General features: G+C 57.5%; 4 protein-coding genes across 4 annotated transcripts; 1 reads left to right on the top strand and 3 right to left on the bottom strand.

Annotated features, from left to right (window-relative positions):
* Positions 1–202: 202 nt before the first annotated feature.
* Positions 203–2,728, bottom strand: ETH_00009050 (sulfate transporter, putative; the record flags this gene model as incomplete). The annotated part of the gene is made up of 1 exon (XM_013378367.1): positions 203–2,728. One exon carries the CDS (start codon positions 2,726–2,728, stop codon positions 203–205), a length of 2,526 nt encoding a protein of 841 aa, XP_013233821.1.
* Positions 2,729–4,114: 1,386 nt separating this feature from the next.
* Positions 4,115–6,766, bottom strand: ETH_00009045 (cytochrome C1, putative; the record flags this gene model as incomplete). The annotated part of the gene is made up of 6 exons (XM_013378366.1): positions 4,115–4,300; positions 4,569–4,816; positions 5,183–5,375; positions 5,570–5,759; positions 6,057–6,355; positions 6,686–6,766. 6 exons carry the CDS (start codon positions 6,764–6,766, stop codon positions 4,115–4,117), a joined length of 1,197 nt encoding a protein of 398 aa, XP_013233820.1.
* Positions 6,767–9,148: 2,382 nt separating this feature from the next.
* Positions 9,149–13,685, bottom strand: ETH_00009040 (signal recognition particle, putative; the record flags this gene model as incomplete). The annotated part of the gene is made up of 15 exons (XM_013378365.1): positions 9,149–9,247; positions 9,385–9,459; positions 9,645–9,733; positions 9,996–10,056; positions 10,186–10,236; positions 10,484–10,536; positions 10,718–10,773; positions 10,891–10,979; positions 11,119–11,189; positions 11,298–11,387; positions 11,529–11,565; positions 11,679–11,739; positions 11,878–12,623; positions 12,897–12,984; positions 13,405–13,685. The coding sequence occupies 15 exons, from the start codon at positions 13,683–13,685 to the stop codon at positions 9,149–9,151; spliced, it is 1,947 nt and encodes a 648-aa protein (XP_013233819.1).
* A 917-nt stretch (positions 13,686–14,602) lies between these two features.
* Positions 14,603–18,012, top strand: ETH_00009035 (Chromosome II, complete genome, related; the record flags this gene model as incomplete). The annotated part of the gene is made up of 11 exons (XM_013378364.1): positions 14,603–14,779; positions 15,206–15,322; positions 15,458–15,502; positions 15,717–15,780; positions 15,895–15,944; positions 16,177–16,262; positions 16,374–16,416; positions 16,653–16,717; positions 16,999–17,165; positions 17,408–17,557; positions 17,849–18,012. The coding sequence occupies 11 exons, from the start codon at positions 14,603–14,605 to the stop codon at positions 18,010–18,012; spliced, it is 1,128 nt and encodes a 375-aa protein (XP_013233818.1).
* Between the last annotated feature and the right edge of the window lie 873 nt (positions 18,013–18,885).

Here is an 18,885-nt window from a genome sequence, read left to right as displayed (position 1 = left end):
CTGTAGGTACCTTGAGACAACACGGAAGAAGCAGAAAAGTGCAAAAAAAAAGGAGCCCGATGGAGCAGCTGTGTGGCGGCACAGCACAGCTGCTGCCTCCTGTTGGCTGCAGCCAAGAGGTATGGAGTGGCTAGCTGGCTCAAGACAGCTGTAGCCGCTCTTGATGGGCAAGGTGGAGAGCACCCGGGATCAGCAAAGGCGGTTAGGCCTGTGCCAGCCCCATGGCGCGCCGAACGGCGACTTTGTGCGCCTCAAGGGCTCTGCCCGCATGCAGAGCAATGGCTGCGCCTTTGAAGTCGACGCCGTAGAGGGCTATCTGTTTGCCTTCTTTTTGGTGCTTGTCTAGCACCTTGCCCAGAGCGAGGAGCACGGGGGAGCTGGGGCTCGGAGCTGCTGCTGCTGCTGTATGCAGCAGCACGACGGAACGTTTCGGCGCGACGCTGGCGTCTATGAGGCTCTGCAGGCGCTTGAGGGTAGGGAAGAACAGAGGCCCCTGAATGAAGTAGAACTTGGTTTCTGTTTCCTCATCCAGGTGGCAGTCGAGATTGAAAGACTGGTGGGCTTGCCAGGCGAAGGAGGCCAGCGAGATGAAAATGCCTATGAGCAGCGCCGCTCCCAAGTCGTAGGAGGGCCCCAGAACGCAAGTCACGAGCATCACCGCCGCGTCAGTTTTGCTAGATCGCAGCCGCATGCAGCCGATCCTTCGGGTGAGGCGGCGAGGCAAACAGGCAGCGACGACAGGCACGAAGGAGCGCCAGCTGACGGCGCTGAGTGCTGTGTAGATGATGGCCCCGCTGAGGGCCCCTAGGGGGATAGCGTCGAGCACGTGATGAGCAACAGAAGTGAAGACACAGAGAAACAAAGCCGAAAGCAGGGGCCCCTCCCGCCCCGCCGCGCCCATGCGGCTGGCCAGCAAAGAGGTCATCATGCCAGTGGTGCCCGGGAGGCCCCCAAAGAGGCAAGAGACGGAGTTGGAGAGGCCTACAGCGACCAGCTGGGCATCTACCTTGTAGCGCCAGCGGCTGTCTTCCTGCAGCCTCTCGAGAGTCATTAAGGTGGACATGGAGGTGAGCAGCACGAGAGTGAGCGCGACCTCCAGGAGAGTGTACAGACCCTTGAAGGACAGCAGCTGCTTGCTGGGCTGCACGAAAGACGGCGACAGAAAAAACCAAGTAGGCATGTTGCCGCCGCCAGCCAAGGCGCTGACGTCTCCCACAGTGCGGGTGCGCATGCGGCAAAGCCGCCGCACGCAGATGAACTCTGAGAAGACACTCAGGCCCAGGGCCACAGCGGAGGCGGGCATGTGCCTGCTGAGGGAGGCGGGGACGCAGAGAGGCCACAGATGCATCACCAGACACACCTGCAGGACCATCAGCAGCACCGCCAGCCACTCGTAGCCCGTAGACGAGACAGGATCGTACTTGAATGCATGCAGCTGCGACCGCAAGTTGATCACTGCCACCGCCGCCACGTAGCCCACGCGCGAGGCCGCAGGCACCAGGGCCACTAGCTTGCCCAGCCCCAGCAGCCCGCAGGCACACTGCACCACCCCGCAGAGGATTCCCGCGGGGAAGAGGAACTCGCGGCCCTTCTGAATGCAGGTCCCTCCGCTGCAGTCTTCAGTCACCGTCGACACCAGCACTGTGGCCAGGGCCTCCGTTATGGTGCACACTGTGCCGGGGGCCCCACCGATCAGCGCCGTCAGCAGACACAACAGCCAGCAGCTGTTCAGCGCAGCAGCCACCGGCAGCCCCGATATCACTGCGCAAGTCATGGCTGTGGGCACCATTGCAAATGGCAGGAAGAGCCCAGAGACGCACACGGGGGCCACCGACGACAGCCACTCCCGGCTGCAGCGGGCCGGCAGGCAGCACCAGCCCCAGCGGTACAGCGACTCGCAGTAGGACCCCAGGCCTTGCAAAGGGATGCAGGGTTTGCCGCCATCGCCGCCTGGGGGGGCCCCTGGGGCCCCTGGGGCCCCCGGGACGCCGGGCGCGGGCTCTGCGCTCTGCAGCTGCATGCAGTGCTCCGTCAGCTCTGCGCTGCTGCAGTACATCCACTGCGGCCGCAGGAGGCTGCCCCATGCGCTTGCTGAGCCGGAGGGCGCTAGGGGGGACTTTTCTGTTTGCGCTGATAAGGGAGCATTGGACTCCCTTGAGTCTTCAACAGCCGCAGCGCTGGAACTCCTGCCGTTGCAGCTGTCTTTGCCTTCTCCTGCTTCATCTGAAAGGCTCGGCGAACAGGCAGAAAGACTGTTGGCGGTGTCTTGGGGGCTTTCCTTGCCTGCATGGATGGCGCTGGGGCAAGAACCCACAGGAACTTCGTGAGCGCTGCTGCAGCGAGCGGCATCTGCAGTAGGACAGAGACTGGGAAGCAGCCCTTGACATTTTCTCTTGGGTAAAGGGGAAATCTGCACGCAGTGGAGGCCCTGCGGGGGACGGCCAAGGGGTGAGGGAGCCCTAGCGATGCGCTGCAGCGGAGCCCATGTGGGCCTCCTACGCGTTCTTTGCGGCAGAGCTGAAGTCGGGCAAGACTTCGGAAGACCAATGCGGCACTGTGTGGACCTTTGGGATGAGGCAGCATGAGCTGCTTGGGAGCTGGCAGCCTGGGCTGCAGCTGTGAAGCGCGGACTTCCAGGCGGATCCTCAGGGGCCCTACCAGGGTTTCTCTTAAGGGCTTCTGAAGGGCCCCCTAAGAAGGAGCCGAAGTCTGAATGCTTTGGAGTCATCTTATTGTTGGGTTTGTGTGGCTGAGAAAGCCAGAGGAAGCTGCACAGCACGTCAATTCACTCCATAGGCCTTGCTGGTGGTGGCCTGCCGCCGTGGGGTCGGCGAAGAAGTATGACAAGACTAAGAACTCCCTCTTTTATTATTTTGTCAAATTAACTTTGACATTTTTGAATTCTATCTGGTCTTGTTTCAGCTAACCTGAAGTCGAATGCGCCCTGCGACCGGAGGTCACCGCTAGCAGAATTCAGTGGAGGGGCCTGCCGGAAGCGCCACCAAGCGCTCATTCGTAAGGAAAAATGCAAATTTATACCATTTTATAGATTTTTAAGAACAACAGAAAAAATAGGTAAGCGACCTGATCAACTAAACTGGACGAAGAAGGCAACCTACAGCCCGAGACCACCCCACGCGGGTCTGCTCTGCCCAGTGGCCCTTGCGACGTTGTTAAAATTCAGTGCGCCCCAAATAAATATCCTTACGCAATGCCTTTCAACAAAAACATATTAAAACATAGAAAATATCGCCAAAACTCATCGTAAAGCTCAGATCTGTACTAAGCGCGTACGTGCATGTGCACGCCTGAGGCGTGTCCTTCATCCAACGCCGCTGGGGCAATTCACGCCCACCGAAGTTCTTTTGAGCCCTACCACATGGCTCTCCGCTACTCTGCATTGCCATAAGTGCTTATTTCAATGTGAACTCCCGCGCCGGTTTCACTTCCCCTCGTTTCTTAGGTCGTGCAAGTCTCCCTGCAAAAGACCGCGGTGGATCCTTAACTAGAGTACGCTTGCCAGGCACATCTACTGCACAGGCTTGTCACCACTAACGACTTCAAGAGGTGCCCCCCTGCGGGCACGGAGCCTCAGCACCTAGTGCTGGGGACGATCAGCAAACGCACGGGTCGCGCAGCTGCGGATATGAACACTTTATGCATTCTATGCCTCCATATATAAATTAAAATTATGGGGCAGGTTGCCCCGCCGCCTTTCGGTCTGTTTCGGGTGTACGTACCGTCGCCAAAGACACCGGCAGACACCGGCACGCCGCTGCGCCTGCCTGACGGCAGGTGCTGCTGGCGCAGCTGCCGAGTGCCCCGACGCGTAAAGCAGCAGCTGCAGTTGCTGCTGCTGCAGCTGCTTCGGGAAGTCTAGGTCGCTGCAGTTAGAGCTGGGCAGAAAGTCTTCACCGAGTAGGTACCAACAGCAGTTTCGGTCTCGCTTTCCCAGCTCCCCTTGCATTTGTATGGTCATATTGACAGAGGCGCACGTGCATAGAAGCACCCGAACAACACAAGTACAAAATAAAGATGCAAATGTAGTTTTAAGTATACAAGTCAATGCACACATGCACCCTAGAGCCGCATGCACTGGACCAGGGGTCAGTGGTCACAGGTACTTGAGCTTGCCGAAGTCAATGCGGCGAGTGGCATAAATGACCCAGAAGAAACGCCACCAAACAGTCATCAGCGCGCAGCCCAGCAGAGCTGCGCTCACGGCCTTCAAGCCAAACAGCTTGCGTTCGTCGCAGGTGGGCTCAGTGGCCCAGGTGAGGAAGTTCACCACGTCTTTCGACTGCGGGCCAGCGCACACGCAGCAGGCAGCAGCTAGCGACACTTTCTCTAGAAAGCAAAAAAAAAAAAATAACACAAAGGAAAAATGCATGCACAACACCAAATTTACAAATAAAGCTGCAGCTCCCTTCATTAACACCGCCGCCCGCGGCCCCTCAGCCCCGTGGAAACGCCGCAGTGCCCAGCCCGCAGCCAGCCTCTGAGCAGCTGGGCTACAGCAGCTGCTGCCTGCATCTGCTTCGCTGCAAATGCTTTCTGAAGAACCTCACCATCTGGGAAACGTTGCAGGGAGTGCCGTCTTCGTATTCAATCATTTCGTCCTGCAGCGGCGGAGCCATGGCAATGGCGTTTCCCGGAAACCACACGTTCCAGTACAACCCAGGGCGCAGCTCGACGCCCATGGGCGGCTCGTGGTAGCCGTTCAGCAAAGCCATGATGTAGTCGGGCCCGTGCATGCGGGCGCCGGTGATCAGCGAGAGGTCTGGGGGATAGGCGCCGTTGTTGGCGAAACGCGCAGCTGCAGGCCGCACAGCAAGCGGGCTCCAGCAGGGGCCATCAGCACAGCTTTCCCATGGAAAGTGCTGCAATAGCCAAGAAACTAGGCATGCAGGAAGCTTTGGAAAAGGGAAAAGGAAGAAGCCAAGAACGCTGCAATACTCGAGAAAACTGGGTAAAGTGCACGCAAAAATCTTCCTAAAAATGAAAAAGAAGCTAAAAGCGCTGCAACACTCAAGAAACTGGGCGATATGCACGCAGAAAGCTTCAGAAAACGGAAAAAGAAGCAATAGGCTGCGCCTGCAGGTGGCCGGCAGCTGCTGCTGCAACACGCAGCTGCTGCTGCAACACGCAGCTGCTGCTGCAACACGCAGCCACTGCTGCCTACCCTCCTCGTTGGGATACGGCTTGGGAAAGGCGTCGCCAGCCACGCCCGGCCTCGTGTACATTTCGCCGCTGTCGTTGGGGCCGTCCTCGACGTCGTACTCTGCAGCAATTTGCTTCACCCGCAGCTCCGGCAGCACTTCTCCCACGAGGTGGCGAAAGTGCAGCTGCTCCATGGAGTGGCACGTGGAGCACACCTGCGCAGCAGCAGCAAGACGCAGCAAGCCGCAGCAGCCCCGCACCACCTTGGACTCCAGTCACGCCCAAGGCGGGGGCAGCAGCAGCAGCAGCTGCTGCTGCTGTAGCAGCTGCAGCAGCTCAAGCCGAAATAGGCTCTGATGGCAAGCACTGCTGCTGCTGGCGGGAAGCGGGCTGGTGCTGCAGCAGCTACCTTTCTGTAGACTTCGTAGCCGCGACGGACGGACGGGATGTCGTGGGAGTGGAAAATAGATTTAAACCAAAAAGGATAATGCGGGGGCCTCGGGGGCTCCTTCTCGAGGCACCAGCAGACGGGGCGGCGCTGGTAGAAGCAGTCGTGCACGAAGGAAGCGCCCAGAGCCACAGCCAAGTAAAAGCCCAAGCTGCAAAGCCACAGAAGAACACACTGGGACTCAGCAGCTCCTAGGCGGCTCCGGGATTTAAAATAAACAATAAATCAAAATAATAAAAACAAAAGAGCTGCATAGACGAGCACGCAGTCAAGCTGAACCGAACTTGCAATCGGAGGCGAAGGTTAAGCATGGGTGACCGCTGCTGGCGTTTTGGACATAATGCTCGGAGTCCAAGTACACTTATAGGCGCAAATGGTCCAAATAAAACGAATATGACCAGAATATATGATTTAGTTTCGTGTTTCCATGCAATAAATGAGCCGTTACCTCTGGTACTTGTAGCGCTGGCGCGTTTCCTGCTCCTCCTCCGTGTAGGGCTCGAAAGGGCGAGCTAAGCGGCTCTGTGCGTGTTTGTCGGGAATATAAAAGTCCGCGCCTTCCACCAAAGTCCCCCTAGCTTTCTGCCGCTTGTAGTCAACGGCAGGAAGGCTGTACTTCTCATCGGGGCGCAGCGGGTCCAGCACCGTTTTGCTGTAGGTTTGCAGCCGCTGGTTGAACACCACGCACTGCGCGTAGACCTGCCTCTCGTAAGTCGTGTTCCAGTGACGCACCAGCCGCTCCCGCCACTGCAGAAGACACATACAAATGCATGCCTGAACATGCCTGCAGCTGCTGGTGCAGCTGAGAGCAACAGAAACGCCGGCCCAAGAAACTTGAACTGGAGCCGGCGCGCGCCCTGGGAGCACTGTGCGCCGTCTGGGACGTTCGTAAGACGCTTCTGCCCATTTCACTGTAATTTTGGGCTGGTAGAGGGCTAGCAGGTGGTTACAGCAGTCGCAGCTTCGCCAGAGATGCGTCGGTTCCACCGCTGCTGCAGCGCATTTCAACTACAGTTTCCGGGGCGCCGTGAGGCGCTCCTTCAGGGTTTCCACAGGTATAAGGGACTATAAATGCACCTGTACGGGGACCTTCATCCATATTTTGTCCTTGTAGCCCGGAAAGAGCTTGTTGAGGGCGCCGCCGCCCCCGCCCCCCATTGTGTTGCGGGTTTACGTGGCGAGGGAAGTTGCGTTCTTTTGGCCCCTATTCGGTATTCCTGCCGTCGTCTAAGCAAAAAAACAAGGAAGATTCCAGCGGCTGCCATTAGGGCCCCACTTCATTCGCTAATTGGGCCTGTGCCCTGCTTGCCTATGCCCGTTACTCGTGGCTGCTTGGGGCTGTCAGCGAGCAGTTGCTGCAGCAGTTGCTCCTTCTGCCTTTTCGTTGCACACGACGTCAACTTCGTTTATTTATCGAATTTGATTTTGCTGTTGCTGTACAGAGGAACAAAAGATGGACGCTATGCATATATGCACACTGAAGCTACCCCTCCAGTGCGCGCAGTTAGGCCCTAGCAGCATTTCAAGATACGTTCAATTTCTACTGGAAGGAGTTACAGAGTTTCGAATAATTCAAAATATAGTTGCTCCTCCTGCTCTTTTTTGCAGAGCTACGGGGGCCCTGGCAGCAGCTGCTGGCAGCGTTTATCCGCAGAACAATACATTTCACTTTGTTGCCTTGCCTTGAGTTACTGAGTACATTTTTGGCGCCCCTTAGCCTTTTTCAGTGCTTGGTAACCCTAGCGTAATGTAAGATGGTTTAGAAAGGTGCTGAAGCGAGGACAAGCAAGAGAAACCACATGCATTCTAAGCATATACACGTATGTATAGACGGTACTTGCATATAAACAGTCGCGTTTATGTACATATTTGTGCTCATGCTTACATATACATATGCGGTACATACATATGCGTAAAAGGCAATGAAACATTGCGTGCATGTCTTCAAGCACATACATGCATTGACACTGAAGGTGCGAAGACTAGTACAGCGTGGCTCTGCACCTCCTTTTTGTACCTCCGAGCCCACCATCCTTTTTAAATAAAAGTTCTTGCCGCACGATGGCCAAAAAGAAGGCTCTTGTTATCTTCTTTGAGCTGCACGCCTCTGGGTCCAGTGGTCTGCACGGCCACGTAGAGCCTTAGCTACAACCTTGCAGCGCAGGTCCACTCAGCACGAAATAGTGCAACAAAACTCACAACAAACTGCATCACTGGCTCAGGCTAAGGAGAGGCCCCTCAGCTGCAGCTGGAGGAGCAGTGGGGGCCTTTCTTGGCTACAGAGCCCTCTGTTGCTGCGGAATCTACTCAAACAGCGCAGTACAATTCTGGCTACCTGCCACTTTCTGGGGCCTCCAGGCTTAGCCTGCTGAGTGAACAGCACAAAGAAATCTGCTGCGCTGCACCATGTTTGAGATGTTGCAGTTTGGACAGAACCTGTTGGAAAGACACTGATGCTTATTAAGGCGATACATCTCTTGAAAAGGTACTAATACTTATTTAGGCGATTTGCCTTGTGTGCATGACAGAGATCATTAGATCCTCAGATATAACTGCTGCAGCAGCAGTTGGCCCTGGGCAGCAGCTGCTGCAGCACCTTGCATGCGTGCACATACAAATGCATGCATGCTCGCACTTTTATATGCATGCATGCACGCACGCATGCAGCGGCACACAGAGCGTCCTCGGAGAGCTAAGAGGAACCAGCTGAGTTGCCGATGCTGCCTCGCTCTGCTGTGTGTGGTGCTTAACCAAGGCGACACACAGTCAAGGACTTCGTTTCGAGATTCTCCTTCTGTTTCGCATAAGGAATATTCTTTGTTAAAACGCAAGTAGCTCTGTTGCTCAGCTGCTGCTTTTGCCTCTCGGAAATTTATGACGCAGCGCACCTCGCGGAACCCGCGGGCACAGACACACAGCTAGCTGCAGCTAGCCACGGGCAGCTATCTGCAACAGCGCATGCAGAAAGCTTAAAATCTAGGCCAACACTGGTAATGAATAATGTTGTGTTTCTATCGTGGTGCTCAGTGGGCTACAGTTTCGTCAGGGGGGTCGGGATCTACAAAACAGCAGCTTCCAACTATTGTTTAGTTCCACTCTGCCGCCTCGCATGCCCGCCAGGCCACCACAAAAGCAGCAGCAGCAGCAGCAAGAGCAGCAGCAGCAAGAGCAAACCTCCTGCTGCGCAGTGGCCAGACGTTTCTCAAACGACATTGGAAAGGCGAGTGCAAGGAGATGCAGGGGGAAGAGAGAGATCAGACGGCAGAGCTGAAATAAACCGAATTGTGTATAAGATGGGAAAGAAGAAAAAGATAAAGGGATTTAAGAAGCAAATGCGTCGATATGAAATGGACAGCAAAGTGGTTGCTGCACTTCGAGCCTGCAGAGCACAGCTGTTTCCATCGCCTGGCGAAGGAGAAGCAACAAAGAATGGGCAAGAAGGCATACAGCCAGGGAGTGGAAATGGTCTTATTTGTTCAAAAAGAAACAAAATAAAGACATATTTACAAAACCACAGGAATACACTGCAGCCACGGGCCGCTAACGGCCCCACAGCGACTTCAGCAAACCGCCCAAACGGCGTCCCGTCGAAGTTCCAGTCTTCTTAGACAAGTCGGGAGGCTTAAGGGAGGAAATAGCCTGAAAAGAGCAGCAAAATGAGTCCCGAATCGTTGTTCTTGCTGCTGCTGCTGCTGCTCTGCTGCTGCTGCTGCTGCTGGTGCGGGTGTCTGCCTCTTAAAAGCCACGCGGAGAGCCGCATGCAGGCGCAGACTTACCAAGTCAAAGAGGTGAGGCTTGCAGGCGATCGGCTCAGCAGCAGGAAGCAACAAACGACCAACTGTTGAGTTCAGCTGCAGCACAAACAGCAGCACCAGCAGCAGTTAATGAACGGAAGCAGACAAAACCACTGCAGCAGCAGCAGCGGCAGGAGAGTCAGCTGTCAGAGTTGCTGCAGCAAGCCTTCAACCCCTCGAAGCAACAACCAGTGCAGCAGAAACGAACTCAAAGCAACAGCAGCAGCAGCAGCAGCGTGTACCTGCTTCTGTACAGACGTTTCTGCTGACTCTCCCATGGCTTCTCGAGTGGTTGCGGCGCAAGGCGCAGAGGACTGGAGGTTTTGTGTCTCTGCAGCAGCAGCAGTCGCAACAAAAGAAAATAAACAGCGGTTGCTGCAACAGTTCCAGCCGCAGCAGCAAGAGAAAATCGTTGTTGCTGCTGCCCCCATAGGCGCAGTTTGCATCGGTAACCGTCCAAGGGCTCGTAGCAAACCCTCTCTCAGCCCTAGACCCAAAACCCTAAGCCTCAAACCCTTCCCACGTGACACTAACTCAAACCATAAACCCAAATCTATAAACCCTAAACCCTAGGACCCGAAATTGCAGCTTACGACGGAGAAGGGCGCACAGGTAGCGGCACACGCGCTGCCCCACAGCGACGGCCGTGACCCTCTGTAGCAGCAAACACGCAGCACCGGAGAAGCAGCAGCAACAAATAAAGCAGCAGCGGCAGCAACGGCTGCTGCCAAAAAGAGCAGCAGCGACAGAAACAGCAGCAGGAGCAAGCGGGCTTCTTCCTACATAAATGGCGGCCAGCAGCAGATCGATGCGCTCGTGGGGATCTTCAGCAAGCTGCAGGCACGCCCAAGAAACACGAGCCACACAGCAGGCATAAGGCAGCGGCTGCAGCAGCACATGCAGCAGCTGCAACAGCAGCCGCAGCAGCACATCCAAGGCAAAAACAACAGTAACAGCTGCAATGCTGTAACCGCCAGCAGCTGCAAAAAAAAGAACAAGAAGTGACACTCTCCCTTCAGAACGCACTGCAGCGGTGACACCACCACACTAACAGCAGCAGCAGCAGCAGCAGCACTCTTACCTCGGGTTTCAGTGTCAGTGGAACCTGCCGCGTAGAGACAGCCCGTGCCAACACTGAGGACAGCACGACGCATACAGCACAAAGAGCACTGCAGCAGCAGCAGTAGCTGCAGCAGCAGATTCAGTATTAGTTGGCCAGTCGTGGTGGCACTTTCCGGAAGGTGTCAAGTATTTGCAGCTGCGCATCAGGAACATCTTCAGTTGCTGCTGTCGCTGCTGTTGTGCTGCAGCGCACCGAAAGCCTCAGCTAAACTCCCTCCACAGGCGATGGCCGTTGCCAAACACGTCGCTCTGCATGCAGCGCAGTGTACATACACCGCAGGGGGGTGCAGCAGCAGGCAGGTCACCAGCAGATGCACTAGAAGCAGAGCCTGCTGCTGCTACTGCTGCTGTTGTTTCTTCGCCTACTTGCTGTCTTTGGCAACCTGCACCCATCGCTGCAGCTGCGGCCCCCGGTCTTCGGGCAGCGTCTCTTCTCCTTGCATGCGTTCTAGCCCCTGCAGCAGCGGCAACAGCAGCAGCGACACAGAACAGCAGCTGCAGCACTAAGCAGCAGAACCTTCAGTTTAGCGACACAGGGCACCCCACAAAGCACCAGCGGCGAGAGCAGCAACAGCAGCAGCAGCCCTAACGTACCTGCAGCAAAAGGCTTGCAAAACGAAATCCTTCCTGCGCCCTTGCCAGCTCCCGACCTCCCTTCAGATCCGCTGCAGCAGCAGCAGCACCAACAGGGAAAGCAAATTAGACAGAGCACAGCAGTCCAGAAGCAGCAGCCGGAGAGCTTGACCTGAAGCAGCAGCAGCAGCACAACTAACCATCTGTAGCAGCAAGGCTGAGGAGGCACCGCAGCAGCATCAGCGCGTCCCGCTCGACTTCCAAACATCGACTCATATCCATGCAGAAACCTGCAGAAAGAGCAGCAGCAGCAGCAGCAGCAGCAGTGGTGGCGACTGCCAAGCATCACAGCAGCTGCCGCTGCAGCAGCAAACTTGCATGCCTTAAAGCGGAAGCAGCAGCAGCTGCTGCGTGTGAATGCGTCGGGGTACCTTGACACTGCAGCCATGACACCTCTTCAGGCTCCGCCTGCAGCAGCAGCAGCAGCAGCAGCAGAGGCATTGCAAACACAACAGTAGTGGCAGCAGACGGCAGCAAAGGCCGCCAACAGCAGCAGCAAACACAGCAGCCTATTAACTCACCATCAGCTCTCTGTGTATCAGCTCCACACAGCCACGAAACCGGGCTGACGCCTCGCCATACCTGCAGCAGCAACAGCAGCAGCGGCAGCAGCAGAACACGCAAATGTATTTCAGCGTTCAGGCTCTGGCAGCAGCCTGAGTTCAACAGCTGCGGCAGGAACACCCATAGCAGCAGCAGCAGCAGCAGCAGCGAGCGCACTGTTCCGCCCATCCCTGTGCATCCCTTTCCATGAGTGCTGGCGCTGCTGCCTTGATGTCTGCTGCTTCAGCAGCAGCAACTGCGCGCAGCGTTTCAACAGACAGCAGCTGCTGCTGCTCCCAGTTGGCGAGTGCTGCAGCAATTGCTGCTCTGGGCTTGTCCTTCTTGGGGCTAACTGGGGCGTCTCTCCACGTAGCTACGCCGCTGCTGCTGCTGCCGTCGGCAGCCGCTGCAGCAGCAGCTGCTGCTTGCTTCTTTCTGTCTGCTGCCCGCTGCTGCTGCTGCTGCAGCGCAGCAGCACGGATGTCGCCCGAGTGGAAGACACAAAGACGCAGCAGCGGGTCAAGGGCCTCCAGCTTTGCCTTGTAGAGCTTCTCGAGTTCTGGTTGCGTGCTGCTGAGGTGCTTCAGCTGCACGTAGACTTGCTGCAGCTGCTGCAGCGTGTTTGCTGCTGCTGTCCACTGCTCCTTTTCCTGCTGCAGGACAGACTCCATGAAGCAGCGGTAAGCCAGCGCGTCCAAACAGGTCTTTCCGTCGCACAGAGGGCCCCTTTCCTCCTCCTCTGCTGCTGCTGTTGGTGCTGCTGCATCCGCTGCCTCTCCAGCAGGACCTGCTGCTGCTGCTGCTGGTGCTTCTGAGGAGCTCTTGGGGGCCCCCCGGGGCCCCTTGCAGAGGGCCTCGAGCTGATGCGCATAAGAAACGGCTTTGGCGAAGCGGCGGATAGAGTGCGCCCGCAGCTTCGCGTTCTGCAGCAGCAGCAGCAGCAGCAGCAGCAACAGCACACACAGCAGCTACAGGGCTTGCACGCGGCGGCTGCAGCGGCAGTAGCAGCAGCAACGGTCAAAAGTCAAACACAGGAACGCTGCTGCCACTTGCTGCCGCTTGCTGCCGTCGCCGCTGGATGAAACAGTCGACACACACGGTAGGCAGCAGCAGCAACCACAACAGCCGCAGCAGCAACCGCAGCAGCAACAGCAGCCTCAGCAACAGCAGTCGATGCTGCAGCAGCATCAACGTACAGGCGTCACAGAGTTCGCATTGTCGCTCTTGAGCTGCATGCCGTACGCCCACGCCCGTTCAGCTTGCACTAGAAGCAGCAGCAAATACCTGCGGCAGCAGCAGCAGCAGCAGCATCTCCTCTGACAGCCGAGTAGCAGCAAGACACCTACAAACACAACAGACGTCAGCAACGGTGCCAGCAGCAAGGGCGGCAGCAGCAGCAACACCACTACCAGGGGCAACAGCAGCAGCAGCGTCACCACAGCGCGCAGCAGCAGCAGCAGCAGCAGCAGCATCACCACAAAGCGCAGCACCAGCAGACGCAGTTCCACTGCAAAGCGAGGCAGCAGCAGCAACAGGAGCACCGCCAGAAGGCGCAGCAGCAGCGCCGCCATGCAGTGCAACAGCAGCAGCAGCACCGCCCCAAGGCGCAGCAGCAGCGCCGCCACGCAGCGCAACAGCAGTAGCAGCGCCGCCCCAAGGCGCAGCAGCAGCGGCAGCAACAGCAGCAGCAGCAGGTTTGCGTGCCTTTCGTCCTGAATGTTGTCGGGGAGCGGCTTGGGGGTGTATCTGTGTCTGCCGTTTTTGGCGTCGAGCTGCTGCCGCAGGCGCCCGAGTTTGCGGCTGAGGTATTTTCTGTAGCGGCAGAAGTCCTGGTGTCGAAGTCCATTTTGTTCGCCCAGCAAGTGGGCAGTTTGGGTGATTTCGAGGGCCAGCGGCGCTGCTGCTGCTGCTGCTGCTGCTGCTGCGGAGGGGGAGGCCGGGGAGGCGCCCGAGCCGCCGGAAGCGGGAAGATCCCCTGCTGCCATTCTGGGGCGCTGTGTTGCTGCTGCTGCTGTGTCTACCGCCACTCAAGAGCACAGGACACTTGCAGCCGCTGCTGCTGCTCCTGCTGCTGCTCAGCCGGCTGCTGCTGCTCGTAGCGCAACACCACGACCTATTTCAAGAGCCTTTTTGAGCTAACTGATGCAGAAAACAATACAGACGCTCAGACAGAACCGATTTAGTTCCCTAGGCAGCACTCCCAGCGGCGCATGCAGCAGCAGTGGCGGCTGCCGCTGCTGCTGCCGCTGCTGCTGCTCTCGTTAGCAGCTGCTGACGAGAGGTACCAGCGAATGTGTACTTCAGTACAAAAAAACACATTTAAAAACAAGACAAGAGCAACAGAAGGGGCCCCACTGCGAGCCAGGCAGCAGGAGCAACTGCAGCAGTGAAGGCAGGAGCGCTGCAGCCTTACAGGCGATCCCGTGGCTGCCGCTCCGGCTGAATCACGAGGTAGTGGCTGCAGCAGCAAGAAGAGCGGCATCAGCTGCAGCAGCAGCCACACTAGAAGAATCAGCAGCAGCTGCAGCGGCAGCAGCTGGGGGCAAACCCTAGAAGCCCCCTCAGGCTTCTCACTTTCGACTCCGCGGCTCACTTCTTCATTCTCAAAGTGAGGCTGGTGCTGTTTGTTCTGCTGCTGGTGCTGCTGCTACGTTATTTGTTGCTGCTGGGGTCGCCGCTGCCGTTACTGTGGCTGGCGTGGCTGCTGCTGCCGAAGCAACAGCTGCAGCCGCTGCTGCCGCTGCTGCTGCTCCGTCATTGAAGACCCGCTGCCACTTGACCTGCGCCGCCTCCCTTGCAGCCGCAGCAGCAGCAGCATCAGCAGAGCTGCTGCAGTTCAGCCCCTCTTCTGCACGAGGCCTTATCCCTGCCGCTGCTGCTGCTGCTGCTGCTGCTCCTGCAGATGCCCCTCTGCGGGCGCCTGCTTGGGGCGCTGGGCAGCTTTGCTGCTGCTGGGGTTGGGGTCGTGGCGACTCCTGTGGACCGCCGGCAGCTAGCTGTCGAGACACTGCAGCAGGAGCTGCAGGCCCTCGAGAAAGAACTCAAGGACTGGTTTCTGGAGAGGAAGGTGGCCCTAGAGGTGAGCAGCAGGCCATCTTGCTGCTGCTGCTGCTGTTGCTGCTGCTGCTGTAGCTGATGCCGCTGCTGCCGTTGGTGCTGCTGCTGGAGCGAGCTGCGTTTCTCCCGCTTACATACAGGCCCCACTTGCTGCAGCAGCGGTAGCCGCAGCTGTGCTGCTCAGAGTTATCAGATGCCACAGCAGCAGCAGCAGCAGCAGCGGCAGCGGGAGCAGCCAGCGGCAGCAATAGTTGCAGGAATAGCAGTTTCAGCGGCAGCAGCAGCTACACAGCAGCGGCAGCAAAGGCAACTAGTAGGAGCAGCAACCGCAGCAGCCGCTGCTGCAGCAATACACTTTCGCTTCAGGCGACTGAGAGATGAGTGTGGCCGGCTTGTCACAGTGCCCCTGCTGCTGCTGCTGCTTCTGTTGCTGCTGCCGCTGCTGCAGCGTCACCGCGCTCTGCATGCGCTGCTGCGGCGGCACAACTTCGTGGGGCTGTCGGTGAATTGTAAGGATCTCCCAGACGCCCAGAGAGCCCTGTGGACAGACCTCGTGACTGGGGAGGCAAGCTGCTGCTGCTGCTGCTGCTTCTGCTGCTGCTGCTGCGGTTGCTGCTGCTGCGGCAGGTGCTGCTGCTCTTCCCCCCTGCTGCTGCTGCGGCGATCGGCACATGCAGCTATGGGTGATTTTTTGCTGCAGCCGAAGCTCGAGGACGCGCTCAGCGTAGACGCCCGGGAGATGAAGGTACTTTGCTGCTGCTGCTGCTGCAGCTGCTGCTGCTGCTACTGCGGTTGCTGCTGCGGCCTCTGCATTCACAGCAGCAGCAGCAGGTGCTGCTGCTGCTGTTGTTCATGCCACCACCGTTTCTTTTGATTGCTGCGAAGGGCCCAGTGGCGCTCCAGCAGGAAATTCTGGCTGCAGCTGTGTCTCATGTTTGCTGCTGCTGCTGCTGCTGCAGGCTGATATGTACATGAAAATGTTTAGAGAGGCGGCTGACTTGGAAAACCCTGTATGCGTTCCGGGTAGGCCTGCTGCTGCTGCTGCAGTTGCTGCTTTCGATCCATTATCCGTCCACGTGCATTTGCTGCTGCTGTTGCTGCTGTTGAAGCTTCCCTTCCTGCTGTTTGGTGCTGCAGGCGTGGCATATCTGCGTTGCCTGAAGGAGAACAAGATGGAAACACACGCAGTAAGCGGCTTTTGCATCTGCTGCTGCTGCTGCTGCTGCTTGTGTTGCTGTTGCTGCCGTCGCTGCTGCAGCTGTCGCTAGTGCTGCTGCTGCTGCATTTTCACCCCAGCTGCTGCGTAGGTACAGCTGAGTGTTGGCTGTGCTGCATTTCGCTGCTGCGCAAGTTTTTTATGTTGCTTCTTTTTGTGTGTTTGTGCTGTCGCTGCTGCTGCTGCTGCTGCTGTTGCTTCAGCGGCGCTCTGAGATATGCCGCTCGCAGTTTGAGGCTTTTGACTCCGCTAGGCAGGCCGTGCTGATGCAGCAGGCAAACGCCACTGAGTGCGTTAGGGTTTAGGGTTTGAGGTTTAGGGTTTAGGATTGGGGTCTAGGGTTTAGGGTTTAGAGTTTAGGGTTTAGGGTTTAGGGTTCTCTGGGTTGAGTTTCCTGCAGGAGGGCGATGGTGAAGCAGAACATTGCAGACCTCCGTGCTAAAGTATGGCTGGTGATGTTCTTGCTGCTGCTGACGTTGCTCCTGTTGCTGCTGCTGCGGCTGCTGCTTTTGCTGTTTAAGGAGCTGCTGTAGCTGGTGTGCTGTCTTCTGGCTCCCGCTGCTGCTGTTGCCGTTGCTGCTGCAGCTGCCTGTGGCTTCACCAGTGTAGCATGCTTCGCCTCATGCACTTCGTGGCCACGCATGGATTGCTGCTGCTGCTGTTGCTGCTGCTGCTGCAGTCTTTGTTCGAGCGCCGGCTGCACGTCCTCGCCCTGCTTGAGGCTGCAAACAGCACTGGCGAACAGTGAGGCAGCCTGGCTAATTTGCTGCTGCTGCTGCTTGCGGAGAAGCAGCAGCTGGTCGATTTGAGTCTGCTGCAGCAGCAGCAGCTGCTGCTATTGTTGCTGCTCCCGCAGAGCAGCGGCACTGCAGTTGCTAGTGCTGCTGCTGCTGGACCTGGGCGCAAGGCCGCACGAACTCCTGTTGCTGCCGCAGCTGCTTTTGCTGCTGCTGCTTTTGCTGCCGCTGCTAGCAGCGCGGCAGCAGCTATAACAACTTCTGATTAGGGGTTTGTCCTGAATTTAGTCGAGCAGCACAAGCTGCTCCGTCAGCGTGCGCAGCAGCCGCAGCTGCTGCAGCAGCCGCAGCTGCTGCAGCAGCCGCAGCTGCTGCAGCAGCCGCAGCTGCCGTCGCTGCTAATGCTACTGCAACAGCAGCAGCTGCTGCTACTGTTGCAGCAGCAACAGCAACCTGTAACTGGCTGTGCAGTTGAGCTCGAGAGTAAAACCTCCTGGCAGCAGCAGCTGCTGCTGCTTAGTTTTGTTCTGCTGCTGCAGCAGCTCGGTTGCAGTGTACTTACAGCTCAGAGCACCCACACTGAGACCGTCACCAGCGAAGCTGCAGCACAGCGCCGGCTTTGCTGTTGCTCTTGCAGCAGCAACGCGCTGGCTTTGCTGCTGCAGCACGGGCTTGTGTCTGCTGTTTAGTGGTTGAGTCAGCCCTCACTCGCTGCAGCTGCAGCTGCATGCGGCTACGCTGCTGCTGCTGCTGGCTGCTTTTCTCTCGGGGCCCCGAGGGCTCCTCAGCGCCCAAGTCAAAGCAGCACATTTGCTGCGAGCGCTGGAGCTTAAGGAAGACCCTAGCGGTCCGCAGCAGTTGCTGCACTAGCAGCAGACGCTGCAGCAGCAGCAACAACAGCAGCAGCCGCTGCAGCAGGCTGGGCGGCGCCGGCGTGCCGACTCCACCTAGCTCGTGTGTAATTTCCCCTGCCTTTCACTTTTTTTATTGCCCTTCTTTGTCTCTTTTTGCATTTTATTTCATTAATTGTACTTTATTTTCTCTTTCGACGCATGCAAGCTTCGCTGGACATCGCAGTTAGCCAATCAAATGAGGTGTACGTACACCTCACTGGGGTGACATTGTGCCTGCGCCGCAGACAGCAGCAGCAGCGGTCCAGCAAAGAGATTCCATAGCAGCAGTCTGCCAGGCACTGCAGCAACGTCAGCTCGTCTGGGGCAGCAGCGGAAGCCGCTGGATGTGCGACAGCAGCAGCAGCAGCAGCAGCTCCACTGTTCACGACGCAGCAGAGCCAGTAGCTGATTGCTGTGCAGTGCAGCGGCAGCAGCAGCGGCAGCAGCAGCAGCAGCAGCACCCCTTTCGATACACACGGAGGGCAGCGTAGCCGGCACTGACACGCCCTTGCAGTTCCCTGCAGCAGCAGACGCAACGCAGTTGCTGCAGCAGCCTCAGCTTTTGCGTTCACTGAGGTGTACGTACACCCCAGGTGCAGCTTCAGGAGTGGGCTCGCTGCGACGGCGGCGGAGTCGGGTGTACATACACCTCGCGAAACCGAGCTGTTGTTCCCCTCCCATATGCATTTAAAGGCCTCCTCAGTTCATTTGTAGTAGTGACAAATGGCTTTTTGCAACATGAAGGCCGAGGGTTTCACTCCTTTCGCGCAAGGTTTAGGGTTTAGGGTTTAGGGTTTAGGGTTTGGGGCTGGGGGCCCCACGAGGGTCTGCGCTGCATCGGTTGGGTTGGCGCGCACTAAAGAAGAAGGCAGCAGCTCAAGGCCTTTGCCTGGCGCCTCTTAATGTTTTCTTTGCTGCTTGTAACTCTCATTTAGTTGAACTCTTTAGCAGCAGCAGCAGCAGCAGCGGCTCAGCTGCAGTGCTGCTGCTGCACCGATCAGGAACACCCGTGACAACAGCACAGCGACAGCAGCAGCCAGGCAGCAGCAGCAGCAGCAGCGGCAGCTCCATTTTAGTCTCTCTGCCTCACCTGCCTCGCTATTCTTTCTCAGGCCCGGCACAAACGCAACTTGTACGCAAACTAGCTAGCAGCAGCAGCAGCAGTAGCAGCCGCAGCAGCAGCAGCAGCAGTAGCAGCAGCAGTGGCAGTAGTAAAGCATGCCTACGAATGAGACGCCGCCGCGGAAGCCCCAAACCCTTGCCTGCAGGTGCTGGAGCTCCA

This window comes from Eimeria tenella, genomic scaffold (assembly GCF_000499545.2).
Source record: "Eimeria tenella Houghton genomic scaffold, Eth_scaff81, whole genome shotgun sequence".
Lineage (NCBI taxonomy): Eukaryota > Apicomplexa > Conoidasida > Eucoccidiorida > Eimeriidae > Eimeria > Eimeria tenella.
This window is presented reverse-complemented; position numbering and strand designations above follow the sequence as displayed.